General features: G+C 39.1%; 1 protein-coding gene across 4 annotated transcripts in view; it reads left to right on the forward strand.

Moving 5' to 3' along the window:
- The window catches only part of txlng (taxilin gamma), a 32,257-nt gene extending 17,771 nt beyond the window's left edge, over positions 1-14,486 (forward strand). For all 4 annotated transcript variants that reach the window (XM_077563410.1, XM_077563408.1, XM_077563412.1 and 1 more), the window contains 5 exons: positions 2,669-2,788; positions 3,216-3,290; positions 3,518-3,610; positions 8,052-8,147; positions 9,441-14,486. In XM_077563410.1, coding sequence (XP_077419536.1) covers positions 2,669-2,788; positions 3,216-3,290; positions 3,518-3,610; positions 8,052-8,147; positions 9,441-9,752 — 696 coding nt within the window. In that variant the 3' untranslated portion in view covers positions 9,753-14,486. The remainder of the gene's footprint in view (positions 1-2,668; positions 2,789-3,215; positions 3,291-3,517; positions 3,611-8,051; positions 8,148-9,440) is intronic.
- The last annotated feature ends 211 nt before the right edge of the window (positions 14,487-14,697 follow it).

Consider the following 14,697-nt stretch of genomic DNA (forward strand, 5'->3'; position numbering starts at 1 on the left):
TTGGGGAGAAAAAAAAGGAGAGGTCTCTGAGATAAGGCGCTCAAACAGGCTCGCCTCATTTTCACAAAATATTATTTCTGCATCCTCCCGCATCACTTCTCTGTATACATGAGATGGTAAAAATATGAGCCCCAACGACGGACTTATAAAAGTCCGTGGTGCTGACATGCTGGACCATGCGTATTTACTTCCGCAAACACAGCGTTGTGAGTGACGTTGTATCCTCTTCTGCGCATGCGGGCCACTTTGGGAACACATTACGTCCACACAGCAGACAAAATGTCGCAATTAATAGGTAATGTGAGCGCAGTGTGAACGTAGCCTTAGTCTGACATTGCTTTTACAGTCATTATTTTGCACCAGAGTGCTGACTTAGACTTAGTTATCCAAAGTATATATATTTTTCTGTAATTGTTTTTTTTTTTTAAATACATTGCTATTCTATAAAGGACTTTTTAAACCAGTAAGCAAATTAGTTAGATAAAAAACACACACACACACACACACACACACACACACACTCAATTCCATACCGTGATATATACCGTGACTGTGATGGGATGCAGTTTATACCTTGATATGACTTTTGGGCCATATCGCCCAGCCCTACGCTGGAGTGAGTCTAGCCAGCTACCGTTTACATGAGAGAAGTCAAACCGGCCACATAACATTTGTTAATTCGTACCGCAGTGGAAAATTCTAAATAAAAGCATCATAATAAGTAACACTTTATGGACATTGATGACTTGGGAGTTTTTTATTCTGAAATTAGCCCGAGGAAGCAATCAAAGCGACTGTTAGCCTGAATTTGACTTTGAGAGGCTGCCCTGCCCGCAGATTGCTGAATAAACCAGTACTTGAGGGCAGGAAAAAGCTCTCATAGATATATATATTTTTTTACTCGATTTACTCAGGACTCGTTTCACCCCTAATTGCTGCCGAGAAATATGATGAACACTTTCAAGCATTTACAAGTACTTCACCCAAAATTCAAGCACTTTTCAAACTTAGAAAACACAACATTAAAATCCAAGCATTTTCAAGGTTTTTAAGCCCCCGTACAAACCCTGGTGACTGTACGTTGGTAAAACCATTCTTACTTGTTTACAACTGCTGTAAAGCAGTAACCTTTTCTTTTATATATATTTTTTATCTTGTTGTGTTATTTTCGCAAGTCTTGGGCTAACCTGGGATCTCGGAGATTGTATTTCGTGCCATGTCATGTGGAAATGTGTGTTAAGACCCCCCCCCCCCCCAAAAAAAAATAATAATTGGATGTTTGCATCCTTGAATTTTGAGAAAACAGAGTCTTTGAATCCTTGAAATATCAACTTTAAATATAACCTGAAAGGACAATGACAAAACAATAAGAAAGTGAAATGAGAATAGAATAAACTAAAATAATAGCAACTGTGAAAACAGTAAGAACAAATACTGGCTGTTCCTGTGTGTTTTGGCCTCTTGGGGGCAGTGTGGTGCCTTGCATCCATGGTGTACACACTTAAAGTGAGTATAGAAGAAAGTTGTGACTGAATTCTATTAAAATAACTCGTGTTTCACACGTTTGGGGAGAATTTTTGCCTTTGCTTAGTATCTCACCTGTGGGTATGTGAATATTGGGTATTTGAAGGGAAAACACTCTTGAAGTCGAAGCTAACTTCTTGTTAGCATTTGAATGGGATCTTCCCTTTGCTTTTAGCATTAGTGCTAGGCTAGCAATGTTTTAAAAAAACAAAGCATGTTTAGTATTTAAAAATAGAGTGGATTTATTATTATTACAACTATTATTGTCGTGTGTTTATTTTCACAGTTAACTCCAACTGAGGTGTCATTAAACATCTTAAAGACAGCTTAGGGACAACAGAATAACCAGAACAACATACGTTACATACTTGCTAGTTGCTAATGCTACACAAGCAAAATGGTGCATTCAGGATACTTTCACAGTGTCAGAAACTTCAGTTTTCTTCAATAACGGGAAAATAATCGGCCATTTGGCCCAATTGTTTTGGCCAATGTTTGAAGGCCAATAATCGACCGATTAATCGGTTTGTCCCGAGTATTAATGTATTACTCATTAAAAGCGAGGTAGATGGTGTAAAATAACGTGCATAAGTAAATCCAAAATTAATTTGAGTTATTTCTCCAAGACTGTTAACAGAACTATGTAGGGTGGAGCATATCAAGACTTTTTTTTTTTAAGAAGAATTTTTAAGAATTCAACCCAGGGGCCTGTTTATTAATGAATGGTGGGGTGTAGGGGAGGGGTTAAACAAAAAAGGATGATACAAAGAATTGAGTTGGTGCTACTGCAACAGGCTGCTGACTCAACGCTTGAAAATTTTACGTCTCATAAAGCATGGGCAAACTCAATTCTATCCATTTTAAAATAAGGCTGTAATATAACAAAATGTGTAAAGAGTGAAGCCCTCTCAATACTTAACAAAGTCACTGTGTACACACCATTGGTGGCACGCTGATCAGTTTATATTTAGCAGTTGGTGGAATTGGCCAGGGGCACCCATCTTTTGTATACTGTTAGACCAGTCTCATCAAACCTGGGCACGTTTGCCAATTTGCCCAATTTTTGACCACCACTTGGATTGTGAGAAGCCTTGATCACAGCATTCCCGTATTATGACCTGTAAAATGTGTGTCCCTCTTGTAGCACATAGACAGAGTATTCAAGCACAAAGAGCTCCAGCAACAGCTGATGGACGCTAAGTTGCAGAGAATCACTGAAATGATGAAGGAAGTGGAGGAGAAACAGCTGCGTGAAAGAAACTTTGTGAGTACATTTTGTGTTCCTCAGTGCTTCAATAGTTCTGAGAAGAAACAAGAAATTGTCAATATCGTGCTGTTGATGTAAAATACAAAATGTTTGTGGTCTGTGAATATTGTTTATTCTTTTTATGATGCTGGCAGGCGCCTGGTTGTGTCTTGTCTATTTTCCTTAAAATTGCATGAAATTAATGGCAACTTTCTAATCCTATAATTTCTAAATAAATAATGTTTTAGATATTGGAGTCCAGCTCACGAAAAATGGGAGCAATTGCGTTTATATTTGTGTTCAGTGTATATGTGTGTGTTTTTCAACTTTGCATTAAAATATTTTGTCCCTTGTTGCACAATTCAACCCAAATCAAACAAAACAGATGTTGGAAATGTAATTGTTTATGTAAATTGTTAATGAGCATCTTAACTTTTGATTTCAGTTGCTGAAAGATGCCACAGATTCGAGACACAAGGTTGACATGATGAAGGAGCAGGAAGTTCATCTCAAGCAGCAGGTCAATAAGGAATCACTACCACAAACTTTAATATGTCGCATATATAATGTTTAGGAGGTCTTTAGATGTGGCCGCAAAACGCTGTTGGGGACAGGAATAGTCAGTTTTCTGGGTCCCCAGACCTTTATAGACCTTATTTATGAGTGTATGTATAAGTATATCAATAACACTATATATAACTTAACTCGACAATCGTAAGATTCTAAAACTCATCTCATGTGCTTTAGCTTTCTCTGTATATGGACAAGTTTGAGGAGTTTCAGAGCACTCTGGCTAAAAGCAATGACGTCTTCACCACTTTCAGACAAGAGATGGAAAAGGTAAGAAATCCAAACAGTTCATCACTAATCATAAATTTTGCTATTTTTGTTCTCTTGTTTTTTTGTTGTCACCGAGCAATCTGGCCAAATTCCACTGATTTCTCGCACATTGTGTGGGCTTGGGCAACTAGTTTCCCTGAGTTGCTGACAGTTGGCCACTGGTTTTGCAGTGATGACAATTTTAAATCATTGTTGCAATATCAGCATTGCCAATCAACGGCCAATCAAAATGCTCTTGATGTTTTCACACCCACAAAAAATTACATTTACGTGTTTCAAACTAGCGAGACCCAGCCAGCTGTCGTCAGGCCATACAAATACAAAATATACAGTAGGGGTGTGCCAAAAAATCGTTTATCATAAGAATCGCGATTTTCATTTACTTCGATGCAGAATCTATTTGAAATGTCCCAAAATTGATGTTATTTATTTTATACTACAGTCTTGCCTTTTTGTTCGTGTGTGCCTTTATTGGGAGCGCTGTTCATGTTGTACACGATTTGACCACTTATGGGCAGTGAAAAGAAAAAAGTTACAATCAAGTTATGCCACTAAAAGCTGTTTGTGCAGCTTTTTAAGAACATATGTCTTTGAGTAATGTTAAGTTTTTGCATGAATAGCTGTTCTTTTGAGTGATAATAGTGCGCTAATTAGCGTTAGCGAGTCAATGGTGCTTTCCATTGTGCGGGAAAATCAGGCATTTATTTTGAAGTGTGATAACTTAGTCATTTATGAATATTTTTTTCGCTTTCAACCGCTCGAAATGTTCAGTGGCATCAGACCTATCTATACATATATAGTTTTTATTTTATAATTTTTTTTAATGCCCCCTATGGACAATAATAGCAGTATTATGCTAATAGCAAGACTATATGCTGTATATATAAAATAAAAGACTAATTTGAATATTTCATATGACGTAGTTAGAGGCTCAAACAAGTCCATAAGTCATACCAATATAATTTTTTTATGCATGCCCAGTTTTTACACAATGGCATTTTTCTGAATAGCACAAAACTCTTGTAATTTTGCCAAAATCAGGCATTTCCTTTGAAGTGAGATAACAGTCATTTATAAATATTTTTTTCCACTTTCAACTGCTCAAAATGTTCAGTGGCATCAGACCTATCTTCACATATATAGTTTAAATTTATTTATATTTTTCTAATGCCCCCTATGAAACAACAATAGCAGTATTATGCTAATAGCACGACTAACTATGCTGTATGTATGTATGTATGTGTATATATATATATATATATATATATATATATGTATATGTGTGTATATATATATGTATATGTATATATGTATATGTATATATGTGTATATGTACCCGCACTATTAGCATGCTATTATGCTAAACATCCATGCTAGTGCTAGTGTATGTTTTTAAAAAGACAACAAGTGGAGAAAAACTGAGTTTGGTTATACTTTATTGAAGTATTTACAGTAAAAATGTAAACAGTGAGTGTGAGAGAGTTGTATTTGTAGTATATAACAATGTACTCGCATTTCTTTTGATCCAAATCCTTCAAAGTCCTCATCCGAAACGAATAACTGGGCAAGTTTTTCATCAAACACTGCAGACTCCGTCTCATTATTAGAGTCGGTTTAGTTTTCTTGCGGCTGCAGCTCCTCGGAAATGCAAAAGCGCTTTTGATCAATCCGCAAATCCTTCTAAGTCCTCATCTTCCGTATCCAAACCGAACAACTGGGCAAGTTCTTCATCAAACACGGCAAGTTCCGTCTCATTGTCAGAGTCAGTTTTATTGTCTTGCAGCTGCAGCTCCTCGGAAATGCCAGCTTTTGCGAAAGCTAGAACAATAGTGCAAGCAGACACGTTCTCCCAAGCATTCACAATCCACTGACAAATTGTCGCGTAACTAGCACGACGCTGCCTCACAGTCTTGGTGAAGCTGTGTTCGCCATTGGTCATTCAGCGCTCCCACGCCGCTCGCAGCTTTACCTTGAACGCCCTGTTTACACCGATGTCCAGCGGTTGAATTTCATTGGTCAAGCCTCCCAGAATGATGGCAAGCTCCGCGTTCATTTGCTGCAATTGTTTTTTCACGGCGGCTGTGAGATGTGCGCGCATTGAGTCTCAGATCAAGAGGGACGGTGATGTGTGGAAAAAGCCATGTGGTCTCTCCATACACCTCAGTAAGCCACTCTTTCATTTTGTCCTCGTCCATCCAGCCCTTTTGATTGGCTTTGACGATGACTCCGGCTGGAAATGTTTCATTAGGCAGCGTCTTCCTCTTGAAAATCACTGTCGGCAGTTTCTGGCAACCAAGTACAACAGTAAACACGCGCTACCATGGGTCCCCATTTTCTCGACAGTGTGGTTCACCGGGATGTCAAAAGTCACCGGCATCTCGTCCATGTTGGTGATGTGGTTGGGCTGGATGTGCTTGTCGGCAATCTTCTTGCTGCAGTAGGCTTGGAAAGTAGCCAGCTTTTCCCTGTAATCAGCCGGAAGTTGCTGCGCCCTGATTGGTGGCTCGTGTCCCCGACTCTGTCCACCAATCAGGGCAAGGGATTGGGATTGATTGCCATACTTCATGTTTTGTGTGCAGCATTCGATAATTTAACTTTCAAATTCATTAACAATGATTGACATTTTTATGTTGTCAGTTTCTGTGTTCAGCAAGCTTTCCAATGGTACAAACCTTTTGAAAATCGGATAAGGATTAAGACAGAACAAAGAAAGAAAATTTCTACCTCTATTTATTAGTAAATTTGTCATCTTTCAGTTGACTCTTTAGTGCTCTCATCAGCATGGGCGTGTCTTGAGCGTCCGCATGCCGTCATCTTTCTGTTGACTTTTTCTCACATGCCGCCTTTCATGTATATGAAGCAATGTGTCGACGGCGCAGAGCCAGTCAGATTTTGGACCTTGGTCCACACATAAGGCGCACCCCGATTTTTGAGAAAATGTATGACTTTAAATTGCGCCTATTAGTCGGGAAAATATGGTATTCATTTATTTATTGGCACAAACTTGAAGTTGGAGTGCAGCTTGTGTACTGTGCAGTAGGACAATCTTATTATTTATTTTTTGGGATACAGAACAAGAAAATATTTACAAATTTAAAAATATTAACACCAATTTAAAAAAATAGAAACACTAATTATGTAAGTTCCTTTTGGCCCTAGCGAATTTATAATAATATATATATATTTATTATTATTATTATTTTCTGGCAAAAACTTGAAGTTGGAGTGCAGCATGTGCACTGCGCAGTAGGGCGATCATTTCATTTATTTTTTGGTACAAAGCAAGAAAAAATATTAAGACAAATACAATTCTTTGAAACACTATAATTATGCAAGTTCCTTTTGAATGAAACCAGGGGTGTCAGGCAATTTTTTATTGTAATTAATTGCATTACCCCAACACCAACCGTTAACTCTCGATTAATCGCAAATTTTATGTTATAAAATAGAATATTTATAAATATATATATATATAAGTTTTCATACTCTTGTTAACATAAAACTGAAAAAAAATAAACTAATAGAAATGGCTGCATCTTTTAGTCATTGATACAGTAATTTCATAATAGTCCTCTATTTATGAACATCTGAGTTACGAACATTCACAGATACGAACAAAGGCTGACTGATGTCCATAAAAGCTGTATTTTGCATGTAAGTTATAATTTAAGTGCGTGCCACATCATACATTATGGTACAGTATTGTACTGTAGTGCCCCTCTCTGCAACAATCCCGCCGAGCAGCACCGCACCATTTGTGCATTTCAACTACCTCTCTGTCCGCCGATGAACAGCATAGCCTAGAGCCACGGCCAATGGCCAGCCACGGCGCACGCACTCTTCATGCACTCGATATTGGCGCCACACTGTGAGTACATTTCAGAGGCTCTCCTGGAGGATATTCATGAAAAGCAGTCCTCAGTCGTCTTCTTTATTGGCGTAGTAGCAAAACGTACACTATCTCTTCTTGGCTCGTCATACACACCAATCACAATTCATGTGCACTTCAGGGACAGTCAGTTTCATGTGACCGTTACATCCAATACGTAATGCATTCCACTTCAGCCTCACATGAACTCAAAACAAAAGTACAGAAAATTGGTGCTGTTAGAGGTATCAATACCTCGATACTGACAATTGGAACCAAACTGGTTCAAATGCGAAAGGTACCCCCATCCCTACTTGAACACAGTGCATGCTGTTTTTTCTAACATCCATCCTTGGTCCAATAAATGTAGCAAAGATGTTCGCATTTTTGCAAACTGTTTTTCTTGAAGGCAAAATTTTGGTCAAAGTGCTTCTCACCTTTTTCACCCCTGACCCTTTTTCATTCCTGCAAGGGGTAACTCCGTAATAAAGTTTTCAATGGATGGCTTGCCAGTCGGGTAGGGCCTACTAGCACGTAGTGTCACCGGTGGGCCTAACACTTTTCACTTTTCAGATGACCAAGAAAATTAAGAAGCTAGAGAAAGAAACAACACAGTGGAGGACTAAATGGGAGAGCAACAACCAGACTTTGCTGCAGATGGCAGAGGAGGTATTCTTAATTTTTTTATATATATAGTTTTATGCAAACACACACACCCACGCACACACACACACACACACACATTAGTGCTGGGTGGGTGTGTGTGTGTGTGTGTGTGTGTATATATATATATATATATATATAAATCTAGATTAATCTCACTCTAATTCTGGAGTTAATATAGATTAAAATGCTCCATTTGAATTTTGCCAAAGGCAGCACGCGTTACCAAAATAATGACACTTGATGATAAATAAGTATTTTACTTAGTAAAAGACCGATAAAGTTAGGCCAGAATGTACATGAGCAGTCTAATTAACAATATCAACCAAGTCTGTTTGACATGATGGGGGGCAATGAGACCAGTCCAGGGATGGAGTGACATAAAAAAATGGCCTGTCATTTTAAGTTAGGCCTGCAAACCTGGCCAGGCCTGCACCGACTCCAGACCATGCAGAGCGAAGAAGTTCAATTATTTTATCTTTGGCGAATATGTGGAATGAGTGATTTTTTTCAGCGCACTGCACCGCATTCCACCGCTGTCGTGAGCAAAATATTCTACTAATAGTAACCTAAAGTGAATACTTTAAGTTTAATGCTCATTAAACACTAGGATGCCCCGAAATAAAAATTTGGGGCTGAAACCAAAAACCGAAAATGAGAAATGCTTGGCCGAAAACCGAAACGCCGGAAAAAAATAATGGTAATTTTTTATTATCATTGCATTTATTATGATGGATTAAAATTATAATATTATTATAAAATATTTAGTCCTATTTAGCATGGGCATTTTAACAAAGCACAATATACATTGAAATGCGTCCACACCACAGACATCAGAGACATGTTGGCGAATGGTAAATTAAACACCAAACGCGGGGTGAGCCAACTAAGCATTTTCTGGCGGTGCAATTGCACGTTATAGTTAATGTACAGTATTTCGCACCGGCGGGCACTGATGCGTGCGGTGCCGTGCGGATGACGCATTTGTAGGCTATTTGGAGCTGGACACGGTGCGGCGCACTTAAAATCGGCACATTCACATATTCACCAACGTTTAAAAATAAAAAATTTCGGTGGCCGAATATTCAGTGCATCACTAATATTCACTTTGGATTTAATGATTCAATCATGGAAGCGATTTATTTTAATTTTTTTAAGTTCAACAATTCTTTTTAAACTTAACTTGGTTCAACAATTGTCTTTTTTGAGTGCACTTTGTTAAAACTGCATTTTTTTTGCACTCATTTTAAATGGCAGTCTTCATTTTTTCTTCATATTAGTATTTTTATTCTATTCCAGAAAACTCTGCGAGATGGTCACTTCAAGGCTCTGCAGGGCAAGTTGGAGCTTCTGGAGAGGCTGTGTAGAGCTCTGCAGAAGGAGAGAAATGACCTCAACAACCAGGTTAGCCTCCTGCAGGAGCAGGGAAACGAGCCACCCGAGTTAGCAGGGGAAGGAGATGAAGGAAAGGATGATAAACTGGCCCATGATGAGAGGCTGGATACGAAGGGATTCAACAAAGCTCCCAGACCACCTGAGATGGCTGTTGAAAGCAAGACTGCTTCAAAGTTGTCAAGCCAGCCCATCGAAACCAAAGCCACGCAGGACTGAGCCGGTCTTTACCTAGATGTGTGCTCTGTTTTCTAAATTCTACACTTAGACCTCCAGTTTTCTACATGAACAATGAACCAATTATTTGTGCAATAATGGAAGAAGGATCATTTGATTGTCTGATTTAATTCATCTCTGAATTTGTATTATCCATGTTTGCAGTGGTTTTAATAATTGGGGTTTATAAGTTCTTTGCACACTATTTTCTACCATAAGTACCGGTTTTGTCATAGGTAATATTCACAACAATTTTGTCTCTTTTCATGCTGTATACATGCAGACAAGTCTCATTGATCATTTTAAATGAATTCAGAGGTGGGTATTTGACCTGCAAATGGGATTCTGATCTGTACTGGACACAGCATTTTGAATATGATTTTCATACCTTTATCATAGTGTGACCAAGTTTTCTTTTTAGAGCATAATAAATGTAATTTGTAGTTGGTTCTGGTTGTTCAAATTATTAGCAGGAATGATCCATTTCAGCAAATTTACAGCGTCTTGTCAAAGTATTAGCCTCTTTGAACTTTTTTTTGCGAAGAATCAACTCCTTGTCGGACACAATCATGAAATGGAATGGAAAGCATGCAGTATTTTAAACTTTTTTTTTTTAAAGGGTGACAAAAAAAACTGTCATCACCTAAACTTGAATAACTTTAGAAATGATTAATTATTTTTATTTTTCAGATTTACCAAGAAGAATTAATGTTCCAAGAGTCTACCAAATTTGACCTTCGAGATGCCATGGACTACTGAGAAAAATACATTTATAGTTAAGGCATATTTTCGGCTGAAGTCTATTGCTCAATTTCAATTCAAAGAACTGTTCGGATGTCGTGAATTTCCTGTCCACTCAATGATCTACAGATGGGTCAGCAATTTCAGAAGCTATGGTACTGTGCATAACCTCAATGGTAAAGACACTAACAGACAAGCACACTCTGGATGACCGAAATAATCAAGTACACCACACAACGTTGCTGCAGTCAGAGACTCGGTTGTCCACAGCCCAAGCAAGTCTGTGCGTCGGCGAAGTCAGGAGCTTGGAATCAACCGGGAGTCTGTGCTGAGAATTTTGATCGCATATCTGTCTGTTAGTGTCTTTACCATTGAGGTTATGCACAGTCCCATGGGTTCTGAACTTGTTGACCCATCTGTAAATCATTAAGTGGACAGGAAATTCATGACATCCGTTCTTTGAATTGCAATTGAGCTGAGGGGATAGACTTCAGCTAAAAATATGCCATCCATCCATCATTTAGCGCTTATCCGGGGTCGGGTCGCGGGGGCAGCAGCTTTAGCAGGAAAGTCCAGACCTCCCTTTCCCCAGCCACTTCAACCAGCTCCCCCAGCGGGATACCAAGGCGTTCCCAGGCCAGCCGAGAGAGTCTCTCCAGCATGTCCTGGGTCGTCCCCGGAGCCTCCCGCCGGTGGGACATGCCCTGAACACCTCTCCAGGAAAGCGTCCAGGAGGCATCCAAACCAGATGCCCGAGCCACCTCAACTGGTTCCTCTCAATGCGAAGGAGTAACGGCTCGACACGGAGTCCCTCCCGGATGGCCGAGCTTCTCACTCTATCTCTAAGGGAGAGCCGAAAATATGCCCTAACTATAAATGTATTTTCCTCAGTAGTCCATTGCATCTCGAAGGTCAAATTTGGTAGACTCTTAGAACATTAATTCTTCTTGGTAAATCTGAAAAATAAAAAGAATTGATTGATTATTTCTAAAGTTATTGAAGTTTAGGTGATAACCGTTTTTTTCACCCTGTATTTTTACTGCAAATAACTAAAAAGTAGGGTGTGTGAAATTATATTCTCTATGTGCAGCTAATTCGCTCCAGAAGTTCCCTAATGATTTCTGAATGATCACCAGACAGGTTCAGGATAAAGTGGTGGAGAAGTTTAAAGCAGGATTATGATTTAAAAATAAGAGAGCAATTTCACAAGCTTTTAGCATCTTGCAGTGCACTGTTTGATTAATCCTATTGAAATGGAGACAGTATCTGACTATTCCATCTCTACCAAGACCTTCCTCTAAACCAGGGGTGTCCAAACATTTTCCTTTGAGGGCCGCATACAGAAGAATTGAAGGATGCCAGGGCCGCTTTGACATCGTCTGACTTTATTAAACACGTTAAAACTAGTAAGTCATGCAATTATGTACTATAGTGATTTTAGCGGGGTTTCAGTTATTTTTAAACAAGACAACAGTTAGGCATTTTTCATGGTTTTTGGGGTGGCCTACACCCCTGTATCCCACTAGAATAGATTCACCCCTGGCCTGAGGCGATCTCCACTTTAGAATGATCCAAAATAAAATAAACAAAAACAGAATCAAAGGAAGAGTAATTGGTAATATAAAAAAATGTAAGCAGTGTTTACTTGAGGATCTTAGTTAATCATCAATGTGATTTGTTCACAAATCCAGAGGTGGCAAATCCAGGTCCAGAAAGTAAAAACCCTGCCTTAGTTTGGCTTTAGCTAGCTCGCTAGCTCCTGAAGAGGAATAAATTTATTTGTCCTCTTTTGCGTGTTCCAAAAATATGAAGACAAATTTCTTGTAAGAAAAAACACCTTTGCGAAAATGATTTATTAATAACAGAGATCTCTGGACATCGTGACAGACTCCGAACATCACGTAACAGGTGGAATTTTCAGAGTGCCGAATGTGTCTCTTCCGCGGGGAAGATGGCTTCTTATAGTTAAACAGACTGCCTCCCTTGCATTTGTAGACAAAACATACTCTCTGGGTACTTTTCCGTGAGCGATGGCGCAAACAGAGTCAGGGGTGTGTGGGTGTGTGTGTGTGTTTGAAGCAGATTCTGTTCTCAAGGACCAAATGTGTTTTCGCACAGAACACTGAGAAGGAATTTTTTTAGACCAAACAATATGTTCCAGCTTAGTTTAAGGTCAAATTATACTGAGTTCGACACTATTTCACCCACTTTACACATCTACAAAACACTTCAACATGGTTAATATATGAAGTAAAGAATTAAAATGTTAATATCTAACACTCCCTAGCTTGCTCCCTGGGTGCTTGTTTGCCTGCTAAGGAGCTAGCTAGCTAACACGAGTGACTAAAGCCAAACTGTGGCAGGGTTTTTACTTTCTGGACCTGGATTTGCCATCCCTGCACAAATCAGACCTTGACACAGACAGTGAAAAGTGGAGGAAAACGTTTTTACTTCTGAAATGGAAATGTCTTCATTCATTCATTCAAATACAAAGAACAATGTTTCAAGTTGAGTTTTAAATAGTCTATTTGCATATCTTGAAAAGCAGGCTGTGTTAAAAGTTATTTTTTTGTATATGCTGAAGGCCGCTAGAAAATGGAGAGTGGGCCGTAGTTTGGACACCACTGCTCTAAACGTGCAACCCAATCCAGGAGATTGGTCAACCAAGAGGCCCATAGTCATTCTGGATGAACTGTCAAGAACCATAGTTAATGTGAGGGAATCTGTCCAAAGGACAGCTATTAGTCCCACAATGCACAACAGAGAAAACCATGGGAGAGACAAAAAACATGGAAGAAAGTGCTCTGGTTAGATGAGAACAAAGTTGAACTGAAATGTGAAACATTTGGTGTGCAAGTCACCCTAAAAACACCATCCTCACTGTCAAACATAGTGGTTGCAGCATCATGGTCTGGGGCTGCTTTTTTTCAGTAGGGACACGGAAGATACAGATGATGGGAAGATGGATCCAAATATGGGGCAATTTTGGAAGAAAACCTGTTGGAGTCTGCAAAAGACCTGAGACCGGGACAAAGGTTTAACCTTGCAACGAGACAATGATCCTAAACATAAAACAAATAACAATGGAATGGTTCAAAACTTAACATAAACCCAGGCGTTTGAAGGGCAAAGTCCAGATCTGAATCCAATTGAGAATCTGTGGAAATACCTGAAAATGGCTGTTCACCAACGCTCTCCATCTAACCTCACTTATATGGAATTGTTTTGCAAGGAAGACTTGGCAAAATTTCAATTTAGATGTGCAGAACTGATAAGAGATGTACCCAAAAGAGCTGTAAGTGCAGCAAAAAGTGGTGGGATGAATATTTGCACGTTTCAGTTTTTTATTTGTAATTTTTTTATTAGGTATTATATAAATTTCGTTCCACTTCACGATTGTGTCCCACTTGGTGTTTTTTTTTTTTTTACAAAAAACACATTTTGTTAGAAGCCTGAAATGTGGAAAAAGGTCAAAAAGTTATAGGGGGCTAATACTTTTGCAAGGCACTATAGTCTAAAGCAGTGTTTCTCCTTGGGGCACGCTATCCACCCTCTTTTCCATGTCTCCCTATCCAATGCAGCTGATTCCAATGACGGCTCATCAGCTAGCTATGGAGAAGCTTGATAACTAACGATCCTCACCTGTATTGGAATAGGGAGAGATGTTAAACGGGCTGGAGAGTGTGCCCTGAGGACCAGGGTTGAGAAACACTGCTTTAGACTAAAGTGCCTTGCGAAAGTATTAGCCTCCTTGAATGTTTTGACCTTTGGCCTTGGAATCATGACATGCTACTTAGAGGGAGTATGTTGATAATGAACTAAACAGAAATTGCCTCTTAGCTAACATCCTTTTTTTTTTATAGTAGTCTTGAATATGTGTTCTTATTCAGTTGTTGAACTTGTTGCTGTTTGTTGAACTTCTCATGTTTTTCTCAACTTATAAAATAAGGGATGCTCATGTGCTATTTTTAACAATAAAAACATCACAGCTTTTCATTTGGTCTGCTTTTTATTTGATCTAGGGGCCCATGACTGATAGAACCCTTATTAATTAAATCCAAGCCTCCAGCTTATGTACCACTTATCCTCTCTAGGGCAGTCCTTTGCAAATATGTGGGCGGGGAGTAGTGGGTGGGAGGGATGCCTTTTTGAACAGCCTCTCATGTACTGTAGACCACACATGGACCACCACTGTGATGAGCAGTCT

Source organism: Vanacampus margaritifer, chromosome 4 (genome assembly GCF_051991255.1).
Source record: "Vanacampus margaritifer isolate UIUO_Vmar chromosome 4, RoL_Vmar_1.0, whole genome shotgun sequence".
NCBI lineage: Eukaryota > Metazoa > Chordata > Actinopteri > Syngnathiformes > Syngnathidae > Vanacampus > Vanacampus margaritifer.